The sequence below is a fragment of the Schistocerca americana genome, chromosome 6 (genome assembly GCF_021461395.2).
Source record: "Schistocerca americana isolate TAMUIC-IGC-003095 chromosome 6, iqSchAmer2.1, whole genome shotgun sequence".
Taxonomy (NCBI): domain Eukaryota; kingdom Metazoa; phylum Arthropoda; class Insecta; order Orthoptera; family Acrididae; genus Schistocerca; species Schistocerca americana.
In genome coordinates, this window is record NC_060124.1 from 203,518,960 (window position 1) to 203,540,578 (window position 21,619).

General features: G+C 38.7%; 2 protein-coding genes across 3 annotated transcripts in view; one reads left to right on the plus strand and one right to left on the minus strand.

Annotated features, from left to right (window-relative positions):
• Positions 1–15,544: 15,544 nt before the first annotated feature.
• On the minus strand, positions 15,545–19,818 carry LOC124619369 (replication factor C subunit 1). Its single transcript, XM_047145694.1, has one exon. It carries the CDS (start codon positions 19,660–19,662, stop codon positions 16,564–16,566), a length of 3,099 nt encoding a protein of 1,032 aa, XP_047001650.1. The 5' UTR covers positions 19,663–19,818; the 3' UTR covers positions 15,545–16,563.
• Positions 19,819–20,067: 249 nt separating this feature from the next.
• Positions 20,068–21,619, plus strand: part of LOC124619245 (ATPase family AAA domain-containing protein 2-like) — a 236,223-nt gene continuing 234,671 nt past the window's right edge. Inside the window, exons 1-3 of one of the 2 annotated variants that reach the window (XM_047145490.1) lie at positions 20,068–20,197; positions 20,292–20,454; positions 20,575–20,740. In XM_047145490.1, the coding sequence (XP_047001446.1) occupies positions 20,371–20,454; positions 20,575–20,740 (250 nt within the window). In that variant the 5' untranslated portion in view covers positions 20,068–20,197; positions 20,292–20,370. The remainder of the gene's footprint in view (positions 20,198–20,291; positions 20,455–20,574; positions 20,741–21,619) is intronic. The other variant, XM_047145491.1, reaches the window with a different exon arrangement.

Here is a 21,619-nt window from a genome sequence, read left to right on the forward strand (position 1 = left end):
TTTCCGTAACTGGCTCCATCGTTGTTTCTTTAATTTCTTCCCAGTCTCCCATTTTTCATATGTTTAATATATCACGGAACTTATTTCTTGCAAGTTTCCTGAAAAGTGTTGTCATTAATTTTGGGTTAAATTGTTTACCAAAGTCTATGACCCTTTCCCCATTTCTGTTTGTTCTTTCATTTGCTGGATAGTCTCCAACTACTGATTTAAATTTTCTTTCTATACCAGCTTGTCCATTAAAATCTCCCACTAAAATTTTGATATGCTCTTTTGGTAGTTCGGGTGTTTTGTAGACTAGCATTTCCCAAAAATCTTTCACTTGTTCAATGTTTGTTCTGCAATGTTGGTTGATAGACGCATGTGTATTTATAATGGTGTAATGTCTATTGCCTGACTCAAAAGTCAGAAATGAAATTCATTCTGACAGGGAGCTGAAATTAGTTATTGATTCAGTAAATTTCTGTTTGACCATAAATGTTCACCCTAACATAGCAATATTAATGGAATTTCTAATGGCTGGTTTTCCTCCCTATCCACCTGAGTCAATTGCATTTTCATCCAGATACCTTGTTTCTTGAAATGCTAATATAAGTATGTTGTGTTTATTGAGGGTTCAGTTAGGTGTTTTAGTTTGTCAACTTTCAAAAGTGTTTTGATGTTCACAGTGTCCAGTATGTGTTTTTTCTTGGCCCTTATCTTTGAAGAAGTTCTAGAAAGTTCCGACTCTTCCTTACATGATGTTCCAGGCTCTCCAGAATCCAAAGGCCTAGTTGCACTGCCATGACTGGCGGTGGAAGATTGCTTACTTCCTGGAGTAGTTTTCCTTTTGAAATTTACCATCATGCCTAAGGTTAAAGATTAGTCTGGGGAAAGATAGTTGAACCTTTCCATGATTATAATTCAAGCATTCAGTTTCGAATTATAAATGGTGCTGTCACTAACATGTGGAACAGACACCTTTTGTAACCACCCACTGTGGGAACACATGCTATAGTCTTGTGCTTTCATATAAAAGCCTGTCTCTTCCACCAGTTCTGCCATTCTGATGACCTACAACTCTGCCTTCACTGCTGTTGAGGTCTTTACCATCATCCTGGCAAGGAATCCTTACAAGGTACTATAACCTGCGTCAGGTGAACCAAGGTTTTTTAATGAGATGTTACTCCTCCTCCTCCTCCTTTTTCAATCGGGCTTGGGATTGGCTAACTATACTCTACCATTCTCCCAACGGTGACGTAGTAACATTCATAGCAAAACTTAATCCCAGTATTGGACATGGTCACTAATTCTAAATACAAAGTTCTCATTTGTGGAGATTTAAACATCAACACATTGAACCCAGATGGGTTCTGCAACACAGTTTTTAACATTATGTATACCACTATAGAATATCACCATTGATCAACACAGCCACAAGTGTAACCAAGCATTCAACATCAATCATATACCATATACTAACTGACTTGGAGAAAGAAAATTGTGATGTTGTTGTCAGTAAACTGGGTCTTTCAGATCATTCCAGTCAGCACTTAAAATTAGACATAGCTGTAGAAAACAAAACTAAAATACTCACATACAGAAGGATCTTCTCCAAGCAAAAAAGGATTGATCTTACTGTGCAAACAAACAATGAAACATGGGAAGAAGTGTACATGGAGAATGGAGACTAGTGCAGATAGGAATTTGTATCAAAATTTAAATCCATGTTCAAAGAAGTGTTACCAAGAGTACTACAAGTCACTGAAACACAAAACAAAAGTAACTGGGTGAGCAATGGAAAACAACAAAAATGATCCTGTGCTTCAAAAATACTACCAAACATACAAAGACATACATAGAAAAGTTTCAGTAACAGCAAAAAGATCTCAAAATGATAAAATTATAGAAAAGGTAGAAATAAAAACAAAAGCAACCTGGAATGTCACCAAACAGGAGACAAACAGATAAAAGACAAAACAGGTAAACACACAATCACAGCACAATGGTACCACAATTCATAATCCCAAAAAATTGTAAACTTTGCTGATCAATATTTTACCAACATAGCTACCAAGCTAGAACACAAAGTTGACCAAATACAGCCTGAACAAACACTGGACTATGTTCCAAACACAATGATGCTGCAACCCACTATTTCAGAAGAAATAAGCAACGTTGTTCGAAACCTAAAAAATAAAACTTCAGCAGGTATAGCTGAAGTGTCTGTGTGGTTGCTGAATGACTGTATAGACAGTATCAAAGACCCTTTAGTGCACATCATAAACGAATCATTCACCACAGGTTGCTTCTGAGATGCACTAAAGCAAGCAAAAATCCTGCTCCTACATAAGAAAGGAGACCCCAAAAATATAGAAAATTATAGGCCCATCTCTTTACTGCTATCATTTTCAAAAGTAGTGGATAATGAAAATTAGACCCATGGGGTAAATAACAAAGTACAATCTTCCATGTAAGGAACAGTTTGGCTTCAGGCCTGGTAAAAGCATGCAATCAACTATAGCTCATTTCACAAGTGTTGCTCTGGAAGCACTAGATGAAGGAGATTATACAACAGGCATCTTCCTTGACTTCAGGAAAGCCTTCAATACAGTAGACCACACAATTCTGTTAAATAAACTGGAAGCTCTAGGTAAAAGGAGGGTAGCAACTATAAAACAGAGTGCAATGAATAGAGATCTCTCAAACTAGCTCTAATCATATCATAAAACACCTTTCTGATCCAGAATACATTAATATTGAAGTTTCCCAAGGAAGTGTGCTTGGCCCAATATTCTTCTTCATATATATCAATGATTTTCCCCAAAGTGTCACGCACAGTGAAACAGTACTGTTTGCTTATGACAGTAATATTCTAATCAGAGAAATATCACCAAATGTACTAAAGGACAAAGCTGAAGAAACCCTCATGCATGTATGCACATGGATAGACAACAAAAAATTAATTTTAAATGTAAAGAAAACAACAGTACGTTTCCTCATAAGTGAAAAGCCCAAAAACAACTCTTTAAAAGTGAAATATGAGCTCAGAGGATGTGTATCACGAAGAAAATTTCTAGGGATGCATGTTGACACATAACTAAAATGGACTGAGCATGTTACTGCCTTCAGGAAATGAATAGCTTCAGCGTACTTTGTAGGTAGAATAATAAATTCTGTGTGTATTAGCTCATGCACCAGAACAACATATTTTGCATATGTTCATTCTGTGATGAGTTATGGCATTGACAGCTATATTTTCATCATGTAGAGCTACCCGTACTTAAAAAATATTTAAACCACTCTGGTTCATGGTGTGGGTTCCTGTAGTCATGTCCTAGTTCATGAACCACAGGCAACGTATGAGTGGCCAAGTAAGTGGTCCCAACAGTTGGGATACCAGTTACTTTGGAATAAGGCTGGGCATCTCGGACATATTCTGAGTCGTGGTCACCTTTGTGCTCACACGGCAAAGACTACCAAATCCACCGGTTAGTCCCTCAACCGTTAGGGGTAAAACCCAATGGGACTCAGGGCAAGTAAGGCAAGCAACCTGCTTCCCTGGTACTTTAAATATGATGCTGGCAACAATCAGAGCAAAATGCCTCGGAACTTTGGAGGTGACGGAGTCCCACCTCTAACTGACAAACCAGGGACTCCTAAGATACGACTTGGCAAACAAATGGTAATGAGATGGGGAGCTATTAATATCAATGGGGGCTACTCTGGGAAGAAGGTAGAGCTGGCAGAGGCTGCAACTAAGATGGGGCTGGACGTTTTAGCTGTTAGTGACATTCGGGTAAGGGGTGAGAAAGAAGAGGAAGTGGGAGAATACAAGGTCTACCTGTCAGGAGTCAAAGCAGGAATAGCACAATGGGATGTAGGGCTTTACTTCAGGAAAGAAATGGAACCCAGCGTAGTTGCAATAAGGTATGTAAACGAACGACTAATGTGGATAGATTTGACAGTGTCTAGCAAGAAAATTAGGATTGTGTCAGTATATTCGCATTGTGAAGGGACAGATCAAGATAAGATGGATAATTTTTATGAGGCACTCAGTGATGTAGTTGTTAGAGTAAAGGACAAGGACAGTGTTCTGCTCATGGGTGATTTTAATGCCAGGATTGGAAATCGAACAGAAGGGTATGAAAAGGTTATGGGTAAATTTGGAGAGGATATGGAGGCCAACAGGAACGGGAAACAACTCTTGGATTTCTGTGCCAGTATGGGCTTAGTAATCACAAACTCCTTTTTTTAAACATAAGAACATTCACCGGTATACTTGGGAAGGCAGGGGAACTAGATCTGTCATTGACTATATAATAACAGATCAGGAATTCAGGAAGGCTATGAGGGACACATGTGTATTCAGCGGATTCTTTGATGACACTGATCATTATTTGATCTGCAGTGAAATTGGGATTGTGAGGCCGAAAGTGCAGGAGGTCAGGTCCATATGTAGGAGGATAAGAGTGGAGAAACTTCAGGATAAGGAAATCAGGCACAAGTACATAACAGCGATCTCAGAAAGGTACCAGTTAGTTGAATGTAGTCAATTACAGTCATTGGAAAAGGAATGGACAAGGTACAGAGACACAGTACTAGAAGTGGCTAAAGAATGTCTTGGAACAGTAGTGTGTAAAAGTAGGATGAAGCAAACAGCTTGGTGGAATGACACAGTCAAGACAGCCTGTAAAAGGAAAAAGAAGGTGCATCAAAAATGGCTACATACTAGAACTCAGGTAGACAGAGAAAGTTATGTTGAAGAAAGAAACAAAGCCAAACAGATAATTGTAGCATCCAAGAAGATATCTTGGGAAGACTTTGGAAACAGGTTGGAGACTATGGGTCAAGCTGCTGGAAAACCATTCTGGAGTGTAATTAGCAGTCTTTGAAAGGGAGGTAAGAAGGAAATGACAAGTATTTTGGACAGGTCAGGAAAACTGCTGGTGAATCCTGTGGATGCCTTGTGCAGATGGAGGGAATATTTTGAAGAGTTGCTCAATGTAGGTAAAAATACGATCAGTAATGTTTCAGATTTCGAGGTAGAATGGGATAGGAATGATGATGGAAGTAGGATCACATTTGAGGAAGTGGAGAAAATGTTCAATAGATTGCAGTGCAATAAAGCAGCTGGGGTGGATGAAATTAAGTCAGAACTCATCAAATACAGTGGAATGTCAGGTCTTAAATGGCTACACAGGATAATTGAAATGGCCTGTGAGTCGGGACAGGTTCCATCAGACTAGACAAAAGCAGTAATCACACCAATCTTTAAACATGGAAGCAGAAAAGATTGTAACAACTACAGAGGTATCTCTTTAATCAGCATTGTCAGTAAAATCTTCTCAGGTATTGTTGAAAGGAAAGTGCAAGTACTAGTTGAGGACAAATTGGATGAATATCAGTGTGGGTTTAGGCCTCTAAGAGGTTGTCAAGACCAGATCTTTAGCTTACGGCAAATAATGGAGAAGTGTTATGAGTGGAACAGGGAATTGTATCTATGCTTTATAGATCTAGAAAAGGCATATGATCCGGTTCCTAGGAGGAAGTTATTGTCTGTTCTACAAGATTATGGAATAGGAGGCAAACTTTTGCAAGCAATTAAAGGTCTTTACATGGATAGTCAAGCAGCAGTTAGAGTTGATGGTAAATTGAGTTTATGGTTCAGATTAGTTTCAGGAGTAAGACAAGGCTGCAACCTGACTCCACTGTTGTTCATATTATTTATGGATCATATGTTGAAAACAATAGACTGGCTGGATGAGATTAAGATATGTGAACACAAAATAAGCAGTCTTGCATATGTGGATGACTTAGTTGTGATGGCAGATTCGATTGAAAGTTTGCAAAGTAATATTTCAGAGCTAGATCAGAAATGTAAGGCTATGGTATGAAGATTAGCATCTCCAAAATGAAAGTAATGGCAGTGGGAAAGAAATATAAACGGATTGAGTGCCAAACAGGAGGAACAAAGTTATAACAGGTGGACAGTTTCAAGTATTTAGGATGCATATTCTCACAGGATGGCAACATAGTGAAAGAACTGGAAGCGAGGTGTAGCAAAGCTAATGCAGTGAGCACTCAGCTACGATCTACTCTCTTCTGCAAGAAGGAAGTCAGTACCAAGACTAAGTTATCTGTGCACCGTTCAATCTTCGACCAACTTTGTTGTATGGGAGCGAAAGCTGGGTGGATTCAGGTTACCTTATCAAGAAGGTTGAGGATACGGATATGAAAGTAGCTAGGATGATTGCAGGTACTAGTAGATGGGAACAATGGCAGGAGGGTGTCCACAATGAGGAAATCAAAGAAAAACTGGGAATGAACTCTATAGATGTAGCAGTCAGGGCGAACAGGCTTAGATGGTGGGGTCATGTTACATGCATGGGAGAAGCAAGGTTACCCAAGAGACTCATGGGTTCAGCAGTAGAGGGTAGGAGGAGTCGGGGCAGACCAAGGAGAAGGTACCTGGATTTGGTTAAGAATGATTTTGAAGTAATAGGTTTAACATTAGAAGAGGCACCAATGTTAGCACTGAATAAGGGATCATGGAGGAATTTTATAAGGGGGCTATGCTCCAGACTGAACGCTGAAAGGCATAATCAGTCTTAAATGATGATGATGATGATAATGAGAATATATTTGAACAGTTTATTACTTGGTATTACAGAAAAAGAAGCACAGTTGCTATAGGTAACTTGTAAATGACAAAACAGTAACCAAGGAACACAATAAACATAAAAACAAAAGTTATAACTCCAAGGAATAGGCAACAACATTATTCAGTGCCCCAAGTGGTGGATTCAAATTGGCAGTTTATGCCATCCATTTGTTGTCGTGCAGTCACTGAATTCGCGACACAACTGTATCTATGGATGGCGCGAATGGAACTAATGTGTGCAGACACAGCAGTCGACATGAGTAGCGGTGGATACAGGAGCCCCCTTGATGAAAGTGTAGCATGGTGTGTCTTCACTGAACCTGGCCGGGAAGTAGACTTGTCGTCCAGAGTAGGTGGTGCGTGTAGGTTCTGCATCGACCTGTTGTGGCGGTGGTGCTGGAAGTCGAGGTGTTGCATCTGTTAGGTGTTGAGTTCTTGATCATAAGGTGGGTGATGCCTCCTTGAAAAGGTAAGCTGGCTTCACTTTGCTAAGAGACATGGTGGCCTGATTGCCATTTACTGTTATGACCATCATGTGTACGTCTCTGCGCAGGATGCGATGGGGTCCAGTATACAGTGGTTGCAATGGTGGCTTGATGCAGTTTATACATAACATAATGTGCAAACAGCTTTTGAGGTTGTTATGCAGAAATGTTGTCGGACAACCATGTCTGGAGGCCTTCATGGGTTTGATTTGGCTTACACGTTCCCGTAACTTGCGAAGGAACTCTGGTTGGTCGTCCATTTCTAACAGTAGGCCTGTGTCGACAAACTCCCCTGGTAGGTGCAGAGTCTCACCATAAACCGGTTCAGCTGCCGAGGACTCTATATCTGGTTTGTATGTGGCTCATAGAGCCAGCAGGACTGTGGGTAGTGCAGACATCCAAGATGTCCTACGACACATTAGCGCAGCCTTCAGCATTCGATGCCAACGTTCTAGCATGCCATTGCTGGCCAGATGATAACTGGTCATTTTGTGATGGACATAGCCACAGAACTTTGCCAACTGTGTGAAAAAATCTGACTTGAACTGTCAGCCTCTGTCAGTGGTGATATGGAGCGGACAGCTGAATCTCGCCTGCCACATTGATGTGAAAGCAGTGGCTAGTGTTTCGGTGGAGATATTGTCTATAGGTACTGCTTCAGGCCATCACGTTAATCATTTTGAATCATTGTGAATATGTGCCGCTGGCCATCCGATGGAGGAAGTGGTCCTACCACATCAAGATGAACATGAGCAAAGTGTGAAGAAGTGTCTAGGAACTCTCCTACTGGGGGATGAATGTGGCGAGTGATTTTGCAAAGTTGATAACACTGGCAAGTTCTTGTCCATTCACAGCAGTCTCTTTCTATCCCTGGCCACACAAACCTTTGAGACACTAGCTTGAATGTTGACTGGACTCCTTGGTGGCAAAAATTATGAAAGGACTCAAACACTGGTCTGCGAAATTCAATGGGAAAAAAAGGGTGTGATCTGCCATGTGACACTTCACAGTACAGTTTCATGTCCTCACCAGGAATGTCATCTTGCCATAACTTCAGTGCTGCAGTGTCATCATGCAATATGGTGCGTAGCTTGGAATCTTCTTCTTGTGCACTGGCAAGCGCCATCATGTCCACAGACTGTGAGACACTGGCCACTCTAGAGAGGCAGTCCGCAATCACATTAGTGATGCCTGATATATGGCAGATGTCTGTACTAAACTGGCTAATAAATTCCAATTGGCTGTACTGCCATGGAGATCAAGTGTTGCTGTTTTTCTTGAAGGCATATGTTAAAGGCTTGTGGTCGGTGTATATCACAGCCTCTCATGCTTCAACCTGTGGTTGAAAGTACTTGATTGCTTGATACATGGCTAAAAGTTCCCGATCATATGTGCTCCATCTTTGTTGTGCAGGTGGCAGCTTGTGCAAGAAATAAGCCAGCAGCTACCAGGCATCGCCCACCCATTGTTGGAGGGCTACACCAATGGCTAACTGACTGGCATTGTATTCCTTTTCCCTATTCTAGTCAACCGCTGCCTAATTTTCCCTATGAAACTCCAGTTCTTTCAACTTATCCAGGTCCCATTCCTTAATTTCCTACCCTTTTCTTTCGAATTTCTTCAGTTTTAATCTACAGTTCACACCCAATAAATTGTGGTCAGAGATCACACCAGGTCCTGGAAATGTTTGACAATTTAAAATCTGGTTCCTAAATCTTTATCTAACCATTATACAGTCAATCTAAAACCTTCTGTTCTCTCCAGGTCTCTTCCACATACACAACCTTCTTTTATTATTCTCCAACCAAGTGTCAGCGATGATCAAATTATGCTTTGTGGAAAATTCTACCAGGCAGCTTCCTCTTTCATTCCTTTCCCCCAGTCCATATTCACCTACTATTTTTCCTTCGCTTTCTTTTCCTACTATCAAACTCCAGTTCCCATAACATTAAATTTTCATCTCCTTTAACTATCTGAATTTCTTTTATCTCATCATGAATTTCTTCAATAACATCATCATCTGCAGAGCTAATTGGCATGTAAACTTGTGCTGCTGTGGTAGGCGTGGGCTTTGTGTCTATCTTGGCTATGATAATACATTCAATATGCTGTTCACTGTAGCTTACCGGCATTCCTATTTTTTTTATTCATTATTATACCCACTCCTGCATTACTCCTATTTGACTTTGTGTTTAAAACCATGTATTCACCTGATGAGAAGTCCTGTTCCACCTTCCACCAAACTTCACTAATTCTCACTATGTCTAGCTTCGACCTATCCATTTCCCTTTTCAAATTTTCTAAACTACCTGCCCGATTAAGGAATCTAGCATCCCATGCTCAATTCATAGAATGGCAGTTTTGTTTCTCCTGATGATGACATCCTTCTGAGTAGTCTCCTCCTGAATATTTTACCCAAGAGGACACCAGCATCATTTAACCTTACAGCAGAACTGCATGTCCTCAGGATAAATTATGGCAGTAGCTTCCCCTTGATTTCAACTGTTCACAGTACCAGCACAGCAAGGCCGTTTTTTTTATGTTACAAGGCCACATCAGTCAATCATCCAGACTGTTGCCATGTCTCTACTCAGAAGGCTGCTGCCCCTCTCCAGGAACCACACATTCTGGACTCTCAACAGATACCCCTCCGTTGTGGTTGTATCTATGGTACAGCTATCTGTATTGCTGAGGCATGTAAGCCACCCCACCAATGGGCATGATCCATGGGGGGAGGGAAGGGGGGGGGGGAGGAAGGTCTGTAGCACTATATCCTTCAGTACTCGCAGGAAATTTTCCTGTGGAAAATAATCCAAAGCTGGACATCAACAACTCTAGGTGACGTTGAGTCAATACTATCTGTCAAAAGAAAAATGTTAATAGCCTCCACAAAAAACGATATTCCAGCTAAGTCTGTATAATCTTATTGAAACTGTTTCTAATTGATTTTTGAAGCTTGGGATACCGTACTCTCTGCTAGTGGTCTGCAAATTTTCAATACTGCAAGCTGTGTGCTTCTTGATCCACTATTGTAGTTGAGCATTCAAAACGATGTTCAACACAATGTTTGTCAACCAGAAGGGCGTGGAATTTAGCTCCACTTTGTGCATATACAGCCACTCCCCTTTTGTTTTATTGGTTCTACAGTACTACATTGTATCCATCAAGACGAATATGTTCAATTTGAGTGATTTCCATGTGGTGTGCTGATGTGCACCAGTCTGCTGATACTATGGTACTACATTGTATCCATCAAGATGAATATGTTCAATTTGAATGATTTCCATTTGATGTGCTGATATGCACAAGTCTGCTAAAATTCCATTTACACTTACATATTCCTGGGTGGATATTTAGAGTTTTTTTTTTTTTTTTTGGGGGGGGGGGGGGGGGGGGGGAAGACCAGACAGCGAGGTCATCGGTCTCATCGGATTAGGGAAGAACAGGGAAGGAAGTCGGCCGTGCCCTTTGAAAGGAACCATCCAGGCATTTGCCTGCAGCGATTTAGGGAAATCACGGAAAACCTAAATCAGGATGGCCGGACGCGGGATTGAACCGTCGTCCTCCCGAATGAGAGTCCAGTGTCGAACCACTGCGCCACCTCGCGGATATTTAGAGTTCATATTTTTTATTTATACGGCTTCTGTTGTTTGGTGGAAGACACTCCATGCATTTTCTATCATGTCCCATGGAACTGCCCAATCTGTGGCGTATTGTTGCACTACTAGCTGTTTCAACTGTAACTATATTTATTCCGTTGTTCTGTTTTCCAGATGAATTTGCCAAAAAAGGGTCTAGTGGATGAACTGGAAATCATTGAGATGCAATGGACTCAAGCAATCAGCCATACAAAGCATTCAGATGCAAACCACACTATGTATAATTTAACAAAGTTAAAAAGGGGTGATGCATCAGTCACACCCATGTATGAATGTGCCTTTCCAGCCGGCCGGAGTGGCCGTGCGGTTCTAGGTGCTACAGTCTGGAACCGTGAGACCGCTACGGTCGCAGGTTCAAATCCTGCCTCAGGCATGGATGTGTGTGATGTCCTTCGGTTATTTAGGTTTAAGTAGTTCTAAGTTCTAGGGGACTGATGACCTTAGAAGTTGAGTCCCATAGTGCTCAGAGCCATTTGTGCCTTTCCTCTGAGTGATTTTCCAAGCTCTGCATTAACATGAACCACAGAATGCCAAGGCTTACCATATTGCTCAAGAATGACACAATTTTTACACTAGTGTAAGAAGCATTCTCAGCCTGATGACATCCTCAGTTGTATAAATGTTATTACAGTCCAAACTCTTACCTATGCCCTTGCTATTATTACATGATTTTTCTTTTCTAAGGTCCTTCCTCACAGAGCCTACATCACAGATAGCATTACTAAGCCCTGCACTTGGCTGAAATACACTAGTTACCTGGTAATCTTTTCCCAGTGTTCTGAACAAGTTCTGACATTTCCCTCCTGGACTAATACGCAGCAATAAGCCCTCTTTGATCTTCTTCAAAACTTTTCTTCCTATACTTAGCATGCACATGATGCCCTGCACTGACAGTCTGCTACAGAATTTAAGATATCTAAAAGCTTTTGTCCTCAGTCTCCAAAGCATTGAAGCAATTGGAGGCAGTTAGACTGAAGCAATTGGACTTGTAATGTCTCCTGGATCTTTTTTGGAAAGCACTGACTGTAATGCAGTCTCGTGGTCTTGAACTAACTCTACTTAGTGCCGACTACAGCATACCAAACTGTTAACGCTTCTTGCAGCACTGCCAAATCAGCTCGAAGTTTCAAGATTAGCTGCTCTTTTTCAATATTGTGTAGTTGTAATAACAGTCACAGAAGTAAGCAGGGTCTTTTCTCATGTAAGTTATATTACATCCTACGTGAAAATAACAGGGACATTCCTCAGGTTGATTGCCATTTCTGATGATTCTTTAACCGTTTACATACTTACTCATGGTGAGAGTCAAGTTTATTCAGTTAAAAAGCTTTGTTAAAACAAAGATAACAAAAAATGGCTCTGAGCACTATGCGACTTAACTTCTGAGGTCATCAGTCGCCTAGAACTTAGAACTAATTAAACCTAACTAACCTAAGGACATCACACACATCCATGCCCGAGGCAGGATTCGAACCTGCGACCGTAGCGGTCACGCGGTTCCAGACTGAAGCGCCTAGAACCGCACAGCCACACCGGCCGGCCTAAGATAACACCTAAGGGATTTCTAAACTGGATTGTTTGATAAAATATTTAAAAATTAAAATTATTTAATGACAATTACATTATGTAATTTAAATGTACTGTATCTTTTAAGGCTTAAATACTTTGCATAATGAAATTTACTTATGAAAGACAATGAAAATTATTATAAAAGATACCTATATTTACAAAAAAGAATTAAAATTAATGATCTAATATTATGTTCACATGATTAGTAAAAGCAAATTATTTGATGTAAGTGTCTACTGGTGAAAATTTTATATTAGATGCAAATATTTATTGCCACAGAAATGGAAATTAAATGGTCTACAGCCACTACACAATCGAGATAAATCGTAATAACTGTCAATATTCAACCAGCAGTTTTGTAAAATAGTAATGTTGCACAGAACTTATAACTGCCCAAATTTACTGATATTTTCGATAATTCTAGTGTTGTGCACAGAAAGAGTTTAAGAAACATTATTGTGACCCTAGGAGCACGAAGTGCAGGATTATGTAATGATTTTCAAAAAGAAAAGTGCAAATATGGGATTTTTATAACATCTTCCATCCATACCTATACTACACTGCTCAAGTACTTGTAAGAGTCATTCTCAAATGTAGTGATCAATTAGTCACATCATTCACACTTTGGGGCAATTTCATGCTAAACTACATCCACTACAGCCTGATGGAGAAATTAAAATATGGTGCCTATCTGATCCCCACAGCTAATTGGTGATTGCCTGAATTTCCACTATCTCTGTTCTGTTAAATTTTATAATCAAATTCTATATTTTTGCCATATACCTCATGACTGCATATTTTATCCAAGCCAGGTTTAATTTAACTTTTGAATTCACCAACAGTGTCTCTGAAATATAAAAATTTGTTCCACAATATGAAGTTAAAATATAGTGTTAACTATAAAAGACAAATATTTGGATGTTCCGACAAGTTACTGATTCAGTTCTTTGCACATTTCAACAACAAATAAAGTGTTAACTATGAAAGACAAATTTTGGATGTTCAGACAAGTTACTGTGTTAGTTCTTTGCACATTTCAACAACCACACTAACTGTCTCCTCCTGGTGCTGTGAATGATGATCTTGAGGCACTGTGAATTACGACTGTATAGGGTATTGACTGGCTGTTAAACTGGTGCAGAATTCACAACAGTGATGACGTATCCTAAGTTCCCCATTCAGAAATTGAACAGGAGAGAAACCTTACATGTGAGTGTTACTGTCATCTCAAAATGTGTAGTAATCAGTTATAATTTGTTCTCCTTAATAAGAGGAACAGTCATTAATGTCTTACACCCTAACCTCCTAAAGTTTTGAAAGGGTTTGGAATTTAAGTTAGGATACTGGTACACGAAAAGCCAGGACACTGGCGCACACGCGTGTGCGCACACACACACACACACACACACACACACACACACACACAAGTACTGTATTCTTCAGGATTTGCAAAGCAACAACAAAAGGCAGAAAACGAGTCTGATTGTAAAAAGTGTATTCTAAAAATATTTTACAAAAATTGAAAAAATATACACAATACAACCAGTACTACAGTTAATTATAAAGCTGTTCTTCAACCAGTACTACAGTTAGTTATGAAACTGGTCTTACTACTGGTATCACAAAAGTAACTTCCCCTATGACACAGTATGAAAAACACAGTCAGTCAGTCAGTCAGTCTCTCTCTCTCTCTCTCTCTCTCTCTCTCTCTCTCTCTCTCTCTCTCTCTCTCTCTCTCTCTCTCTCTCTCACACACACACACACACACACACACCATATTCTCAAAACATTATAAAAATAAACAAATAGATTATCGAGGGCATATAGTTCATTTTATATGTCTCAGGAAAAGTGCAGTTTCATTCATGTTGCTATGCTCAATATGTCATAATCAAACCAATACAAGTGTTTTATTGTGCTTGTAGAGGACATTGCTGTTTTCATTAATACACATAACTTTGTATTAAATTTGACAAAAATTGAAAAACACATGATACAGTCAATTCTCCAGTTAATTAGGGAGCTGTTCTTAGTACTGGTATAATGAAAGCAACTTTCCCTATGACATAGTATTAAAAACATAGCTTCTCTCTCTCTCTCTCTCACACACACACACACACACACACACAAACACTATTCATGCAGCTTAAAAGAAAGAGAGAGAGAGATTCAGGCAGCTTAAAAGAAAGAGAGAGAGATTCATGCAGCTAGTTTACATAAAGTGTCAGATCAGAAATGGTGCAAAAATAAATTACACACACACACACACACACACACACACACACACACACACACACACACACACACACACACAGAGAGAGAGAGAGAGAGAGAGAGAGAGAGAGAGAGAGAGAGAGAGAGACAGAGAGAGAGACAGATATTCATGCAGCTTAAAAGAAAGAGAGAGATTCAGGCAGCTTAAAAGAAAGAGAGAGGGAGATTCATGCAGCTAGTTTACATAAAATGTCAGATCAGAAATGACGCAAAAATAAATTACATATTGGGAAATCAGATGAAGAAAAGTTGATAGAATGGCTAACCTGGTGCCAACTTTTGCAACATACTAAAATCTGTGTGTCATCTGCTGATGTAAGGTGAAAATGAGTCATATGGCAAAATAACAACATACAATGTATGATAAAGAGGTGAGTACAGAAATTTATGAGAGATATCAAACATAAAAAGTATTCAACAGGAGTCATCTAACTTGTAAAGTTTTGTGAGAAAAGGCGTCTCGTACATAAGGACATTAGATTTTGCAGTAATTATTAGTTAACCTAATTTTTATACATTGACCAAGAAATGATTTGTTCGCTAATAGTAAAAGCAAACCGCTTTCTTACACCTATTGGTTTTCCACCAGTACCATCCATACACAATATATTTAAAAGTTGGTGAGACATTACTACATTACTTAATATTAAAAAATGGTAACTATGATCATTGTACAGACGAAATGTAAATTGTAATACAATTTTTTTTTGACGCAATCACTTTTTTATGTTACAATTATAACCAAGTGATTTTGTCGAAAATAAAAATAATAATAATAATACCTTGCAATAAGTCAATCATCATTCCCACAAATGGAATATAACCTCCCACAACCACCCCCCCCAAAAAAAAAAAAAAAAAAAAAAAAAAAAAAAAAAAAAAAATTATTAAATACAAAAATAAAAAAAAATTCCAGTCATTGTGGTTGAGTTTGCCACGTAGTGGCTGTGATAATTTGACCTTATCAAATCTTTTCAACAACGGTTTATGTATACAGGAACATTAAACTGCAGTAGCTGCTAAGCTTGGTCTGGAGATTCCTTGACATAATGAGCTAGTCTTTCACTAATGAGACAATTCTGGAATTACTTTACAAAAGTATTTTATTGTGCATGAGATGGATAAACGTGGTAACTAATGCCAATAAATAAGGATTGCGCACACATTTAAACATAAATCACAAGGACATGTAAATTGCACAAAATAACTGAGAAAGGAAACTTTAACTGAAGGATGTTGTTTAAAATCCATGTGTAAATCCAAAAGTAAAATAAAAAAAATTAAAATATATTGAGTTTCACTCCAAATATGATTGGAAAAATGGCAAATCTAACATATTTCTTCAAGTGAATCAGGAATAGCATATGTGCATCACTCCTAACCTGTCATGAACCTGCAATTTCCCTCATCTAAGGAAAGTACCACAAACTTATCACATATAAATGTTTTACAAACAAGTTACACAATTTAAGTAACAAAGTTAGTTTTAAATTTGTAAAAGGCATGAAAATAGTTTACCTGTTCTGTTCACTTATAAATAGTACAAGGAAAATTTTCATGCATTCATCTAAGTGTTGTCACTCAGTTCACATAAAACAAAAACTGTACATTGCAATTATAATTCCAACAACTTAAGTTGCAATATAATACAGAAACACCAGAAATAACTGCAATTTTTAGAATATTGCCACACAGATATTTATATTTTTCTTACTTTACACTGTACTCCATAAAATCACGTCTTTAATATACAAAAGGAGTAACCATCTAATGTGTTATTCTCAAGTACAAAGCTTTTTGCAATGTTAGCATGTAACATAATGTTTAAGGCAATAATTGTAATAATGTAACAATGTGATGATTCAAAAAATAGATTTCTTCCATATTACGCTAGAAGTCTTATATGACTGACTGGGTGAGAAACACCCCACTACAATTATTTACTTTTTTTTGGTTTTCCTTTGCCTTTCCCCTTTCCCTTTTTTATTTCAGAAGTTCCTGATGCTGATTCTGCTGCTGCTGTTTTCTTCTTTGCAATTTTTATCATGGCATCTGACTTTATGTCATCTGTCTCTTCATCTTCTTCTTCCACATCCTCTAATGTTTCTTCACCTTCAGCACCTTCCATTTCGCTGAATGATGCCCCGGCCTTCTTCTTAACAGTAGTGTGCACAGCATATGGTATCATTATGCCTTCCTTGTTGTATGCTCTCGTCAAAGCAGCTTTCACTTTGCTGTCCACCAATGACATAGGGTCCCTCTGGTCTGGCCATGACGATAATTCAAGCAAACTTTCCAAATCTTCTCGCAGTAAGTAATATTTCTTAAGTACACTGAGGGCTTGTGGAACACCAGGTGCACCTTCACTAATAAGTGGTTTTACTATTGCATCCCTAATATAAGGAAGGTAGTCCAATGCAAGATCTAACTTGCTTCCAGATATTGCAAGCCTCATATGAACATGAAGTTCCTGCGAGAGTCTGTCAAATTTATTATATCTCGAGTTTTTGCCCAGCCATGAGGGAAAGTTAATCTGACTTTTAATATAACCTTGCATATAGTCACCAGGAAAGACACTTGAGAACATTGCTTGCATTGGCAGCAAACTCCACGAGCCTCTTGATCTTATTGCTTTTTCAATTGTGTCCCCATAACTAATACTGTCAGCAGTTGCTGAAATGAGTTCCAGTGTCTTGCCAATATTACCTGCTGCTGCAGCAGGGACAACATTTAGATAGTTTTCTTGTACAAATAATGGGCTGATGTTATAATCATAAAAAAACAAATCAGATTTATCATGTATGGACATCTTCTTGTGTTCTTCAGCTGAAAATACCTTTCTGAGGACATCCCAAGGTCCCAGTTTAAACTCTTTTTTTGATTTTTGTGCCTCAGTTTTGATTTCCTCTGATGACAAGTTCTTCGTATTGACATACCACATAGACAAATTATTCAGAACTTGTCGAATATCTTGGTTTGCACAAGTGATAACATCAGTTAGAGCATCAGGTGGAATTTTCAAACCTTCTTTAAAGCAAACTGACATCATAGCACCTCGTATCTGTTCAAGTCTTGGTTTTTGTACCCGCAAGTCAAAGCAGTAATTTACTAAGCTACGAATCTTTGGATGATTACGGTCATTACAAATACATATTATTGGAATATGAGTACTTTTTACCAACTGAATTAATTCTTGAATACCTCCTCTATCTTCATTTCCAGCCATTCCATCTACTTCATCCATTATTAACACATGTTTAGCAGAAGGTGCTACACGGCCATCTTTTCCATGGAAAAGACCATACAGACTCTTGCTAGACAAAAGTTCTGTAACTTCATCATGTAAAAGCTTTTTTGACCTTGTGTCTGAAGCATTGAACTCTACAATATCGAAACCTAGTTCCTTAGAAACAAGGTGGGCTGCTGTTGTTTTCCCAATTCCTGGTGGACCAGAAATAAGAGCAGCTTTGTAGAAGCTCCCATCGTCATCTTTTGCCCAGGGGCTTGGTTTAAACTTTTTCCCACCTGTGCGATTTTTGTACCAATTTTCAAGCCATTTACTTAGTTTCTTGACTACGCTCTTTTCTCCTTGTTGTCCTATAATCTGCTTTGAACTTGTTGGTCGGTATTTCTCCACCCACAATGATGGTGTTGAATAGTTTATCATTAAATTTCCATTATTCTGACTACTAGACATTTGTGAACAATTTTTAAGGCTGGCTGGTGCAGAATGAATGTGATGAACAGTACCTTCATTACTTTTCACTTTTAGTACAGAAACAACAGACGTTGAATCACAGTTTAAGGGTTTAGTATTTTTGTTTGCTAGATTTCTTCCAGACTTTTTTTCTGTATCCTTTCTGCCTGTGTCTTCTTTAGAGCTGCTATGAAGTCCACTTCCAGTAGATCGTTCTACAACTAGGTTTAATAATCCATCCTCATCTAGCTGTTTTGTATTAAATGATTTTGCTTTTTCAAGCTTTGATGGTCCAGCGTCTTCGCCAACAAGTAGGTAACTTGTATTACGACTGAGTGATGACGTTACACGTCCTCCGTATTTCTTAATTAGTTCTGTGGCTTCATCTCTATCCAGAGAATCCAGTACACCAGTAATAACAAACACAAGCCCTTCCAAGCAGTTTGGTGAACCTTCTGGTATCACTTTACTTCCACGATGCTTTGGTCCTTCTCTGTTAAGGTATCTTATATAATTCATTGCATGCTCCTTCTTCTTTTCAACTGATAAAGCGCCTTGATCTGAGGCTTTAGGTGTCTCTTTCTTACTTTTCTGACTACTATCAGCATTATCATCTGACCTTTCTTTTACCTTTTTTGCCTTAGGTGTTTTTTCAGCTTGCACCTCCTCTGTGCCACTACTCTGAGCGTTGTCATTTACTGCTGCAGAACGACTAGAAGGGGAGGCCAGGGAAGAGTCAGCAGTGACCTTAGACGAACTGTTTTCGTCTGTGGATACTTTCTTCTTCTTGGTTGGTGACACATCACTTTCTGAAGCAGCCTTCTTTTTTCGTTGATCTTGGTCATGGCGTCTTTTTTCTCCACTTTTCTTTGGGCTATCGCAGGAGTCAACATTCACTGCATGCTCTCTATCCGTGCTCCAATACTTCGATTCGATTTCATCGAACTCATCCCAAGGCACACTAAGTTCACCTTCAAGGGAATCTTCATTACTCTTAGTTTTTACATTCACAGTTACTTTATTTGCCACCTGTTTGCTTGGTGTAGGCACTGTTTTCTCCGTTGATCTTTTGATATGATCACTTCCAAATACGTCTGAAACTTTAATTGGTTTTAATGTTTTTTCATCATTTGTTTTCTCCTTCCCCTTGTTTAATGAAAGTTTTTTCTTTTTCGAAACTTTGACCTCTGGGTGCTTGCTCGAGCCATCATCCGAATCCGAGTCCGACAAAATTAATCTTTTCTTTTGCTTCGATTTCGACAAGACTTTTTCCTTGAAAGAGGTTTCTCCTTCACCAAGCTTTTTCGGAGCGAAAAAAGACCTGATATCGCGAGACATATCCCATCAACTGTAAACAGATACCTACTGTACGAAAGTTATGGACACACGGTATATTTGTTGTTACAGCGACAGAAAACACTCACTTATTTATCACCTTCCAGAACTCAAAACAATTGTAATATTGACATGTACTTCGCGCGTTACGAACTTGGTTATGGCTCGATGTTCACTTGTTTTACGCGCACAGGTTGGACAACTACGGAATGTATTTCCGTTGCATTGAGGATAATGTTTCCGAGAATCTTTAATTTGTTATGTAACTTGTAAAGCAGGAAATAGAATCAGTGAAACTAAAGCAAGTGTTTTCGCCGTAAAATGGATTTTTCCAAGACATTTAGATGCCAATATTGAATTGTTTCAGAGGAGTATTGATCATTACCAATACGAATTACCGCCATTTCATAACGTTCGGTTGTTGAAAGACTCACGTTGAGTTCGGAGGATGTCCATTGTCTGTTGAGGAAGTGAGTGCTGGAGCCAGTGTGTGAAATGGTGAATTTTCTTTGAATTGCTGAAAGAAACACAATATTTTGTAAGTGGTATTCGAATCTATGTTGCAATTACTTGTTTTGTAGTTGCTTTTGTGGAAGTGATTATCGGCCATTGAACCATATTTGTTTCACCAGAACTCAGAATGTTATTGGCGTTGAAGAATTTTGTGGATCGCTGTTACAACAGTTTAGTAAACAGATACAGTCTCTGAAAATGGTGAAAACTAGGAGTGGTGATACAAGTCAGTATTTGGATACAGAGATGCCAGTAAAAAATTCTGTGGTCGTAAAAGAAGACGTGAGTCAGATTTGTGTATCGTTTTAATGACACTTTCCTTTGAAGCTACTTGAAATATATTTATGTTGTAGAAATGTGCAACTTAAGAATGCTGAATACGTTTTACGGGTGTGGTTACAGGACGATGGGAGTGATAACAGTGACCATGGATCCAATAAGGATGATTCCTACCCTCAACAGTCCCCTTGTTGGAGCCGAGAATTACGAAATCGCTTTGTTTTTAGTACTAAAGATCGTACACGTAATTCTGGAGACTGTAATGTGCATCCCAGATATGGAAAACAAGGTAGATTGCAGTACAGGAAACTATTTACCTTCATAGTCTTGCTAAAATATCCTCCTCGTATTCATTACTGATTTATCTGTCTTCTGCATGATTGGCCTCTGCTTCGCCCATATCCTCTTCACTTCCAAGCTTCTAATTAAACTAAGTTAGAGCACTAATTGAAGCATGTTGCATGGCATGGATGGTGTCAGTGGTATGATATAGAAAGGGTGTTAGAAGGCACTTCGGCATAAATTCGGATGAAAGTTTGCTTGATTGATTGTAAAAATTATGTTTTTGTGGTACAGATACAATGAATTATATCTTCATATGGATGATGTGTGAAATAGGTTTCATGTTAAGTCACATCATGGTATTGTACTCTTTCATGCATTCTATGTTTTGTGGTGATTGTGTATTGGAATCGTGAAAAACTGATTACACCTTCATTGTTAGGTGGATGATGTTTTGGATGATTGTCGAATGTGTGTCATCAGTATTTACATTATTAACATTGCTACCTACTGGTTATTTTATAATTCTTCTGTTATAATATGCCTTTTTACGTTTGCATCATCTTAATGCTAGATCTTCATATAATTGATGCATTGAGTTTTTGGCTGTAACTTTGGCAGTTCTGGTGACTGTGTCGTTCTCATTAGAATTACTTGCATAGTTTGCGATGTCCATCAAAATATCATTTCTCTATTATTGGAGAAATTTTCTCTTACCACAATTATTGCTTTGCGTATGATCTTCCCTCATTTCTTTGTTTCTCAAAAACTAGTTTCTGCACATAAATCACAAGGGATGTACATCATGTGCTGTCTCCAAGGTTTTTCATAGTTGATTTACAGTAATCGTATGTCTATAATACATATCACAAAACTTTTGGATTCT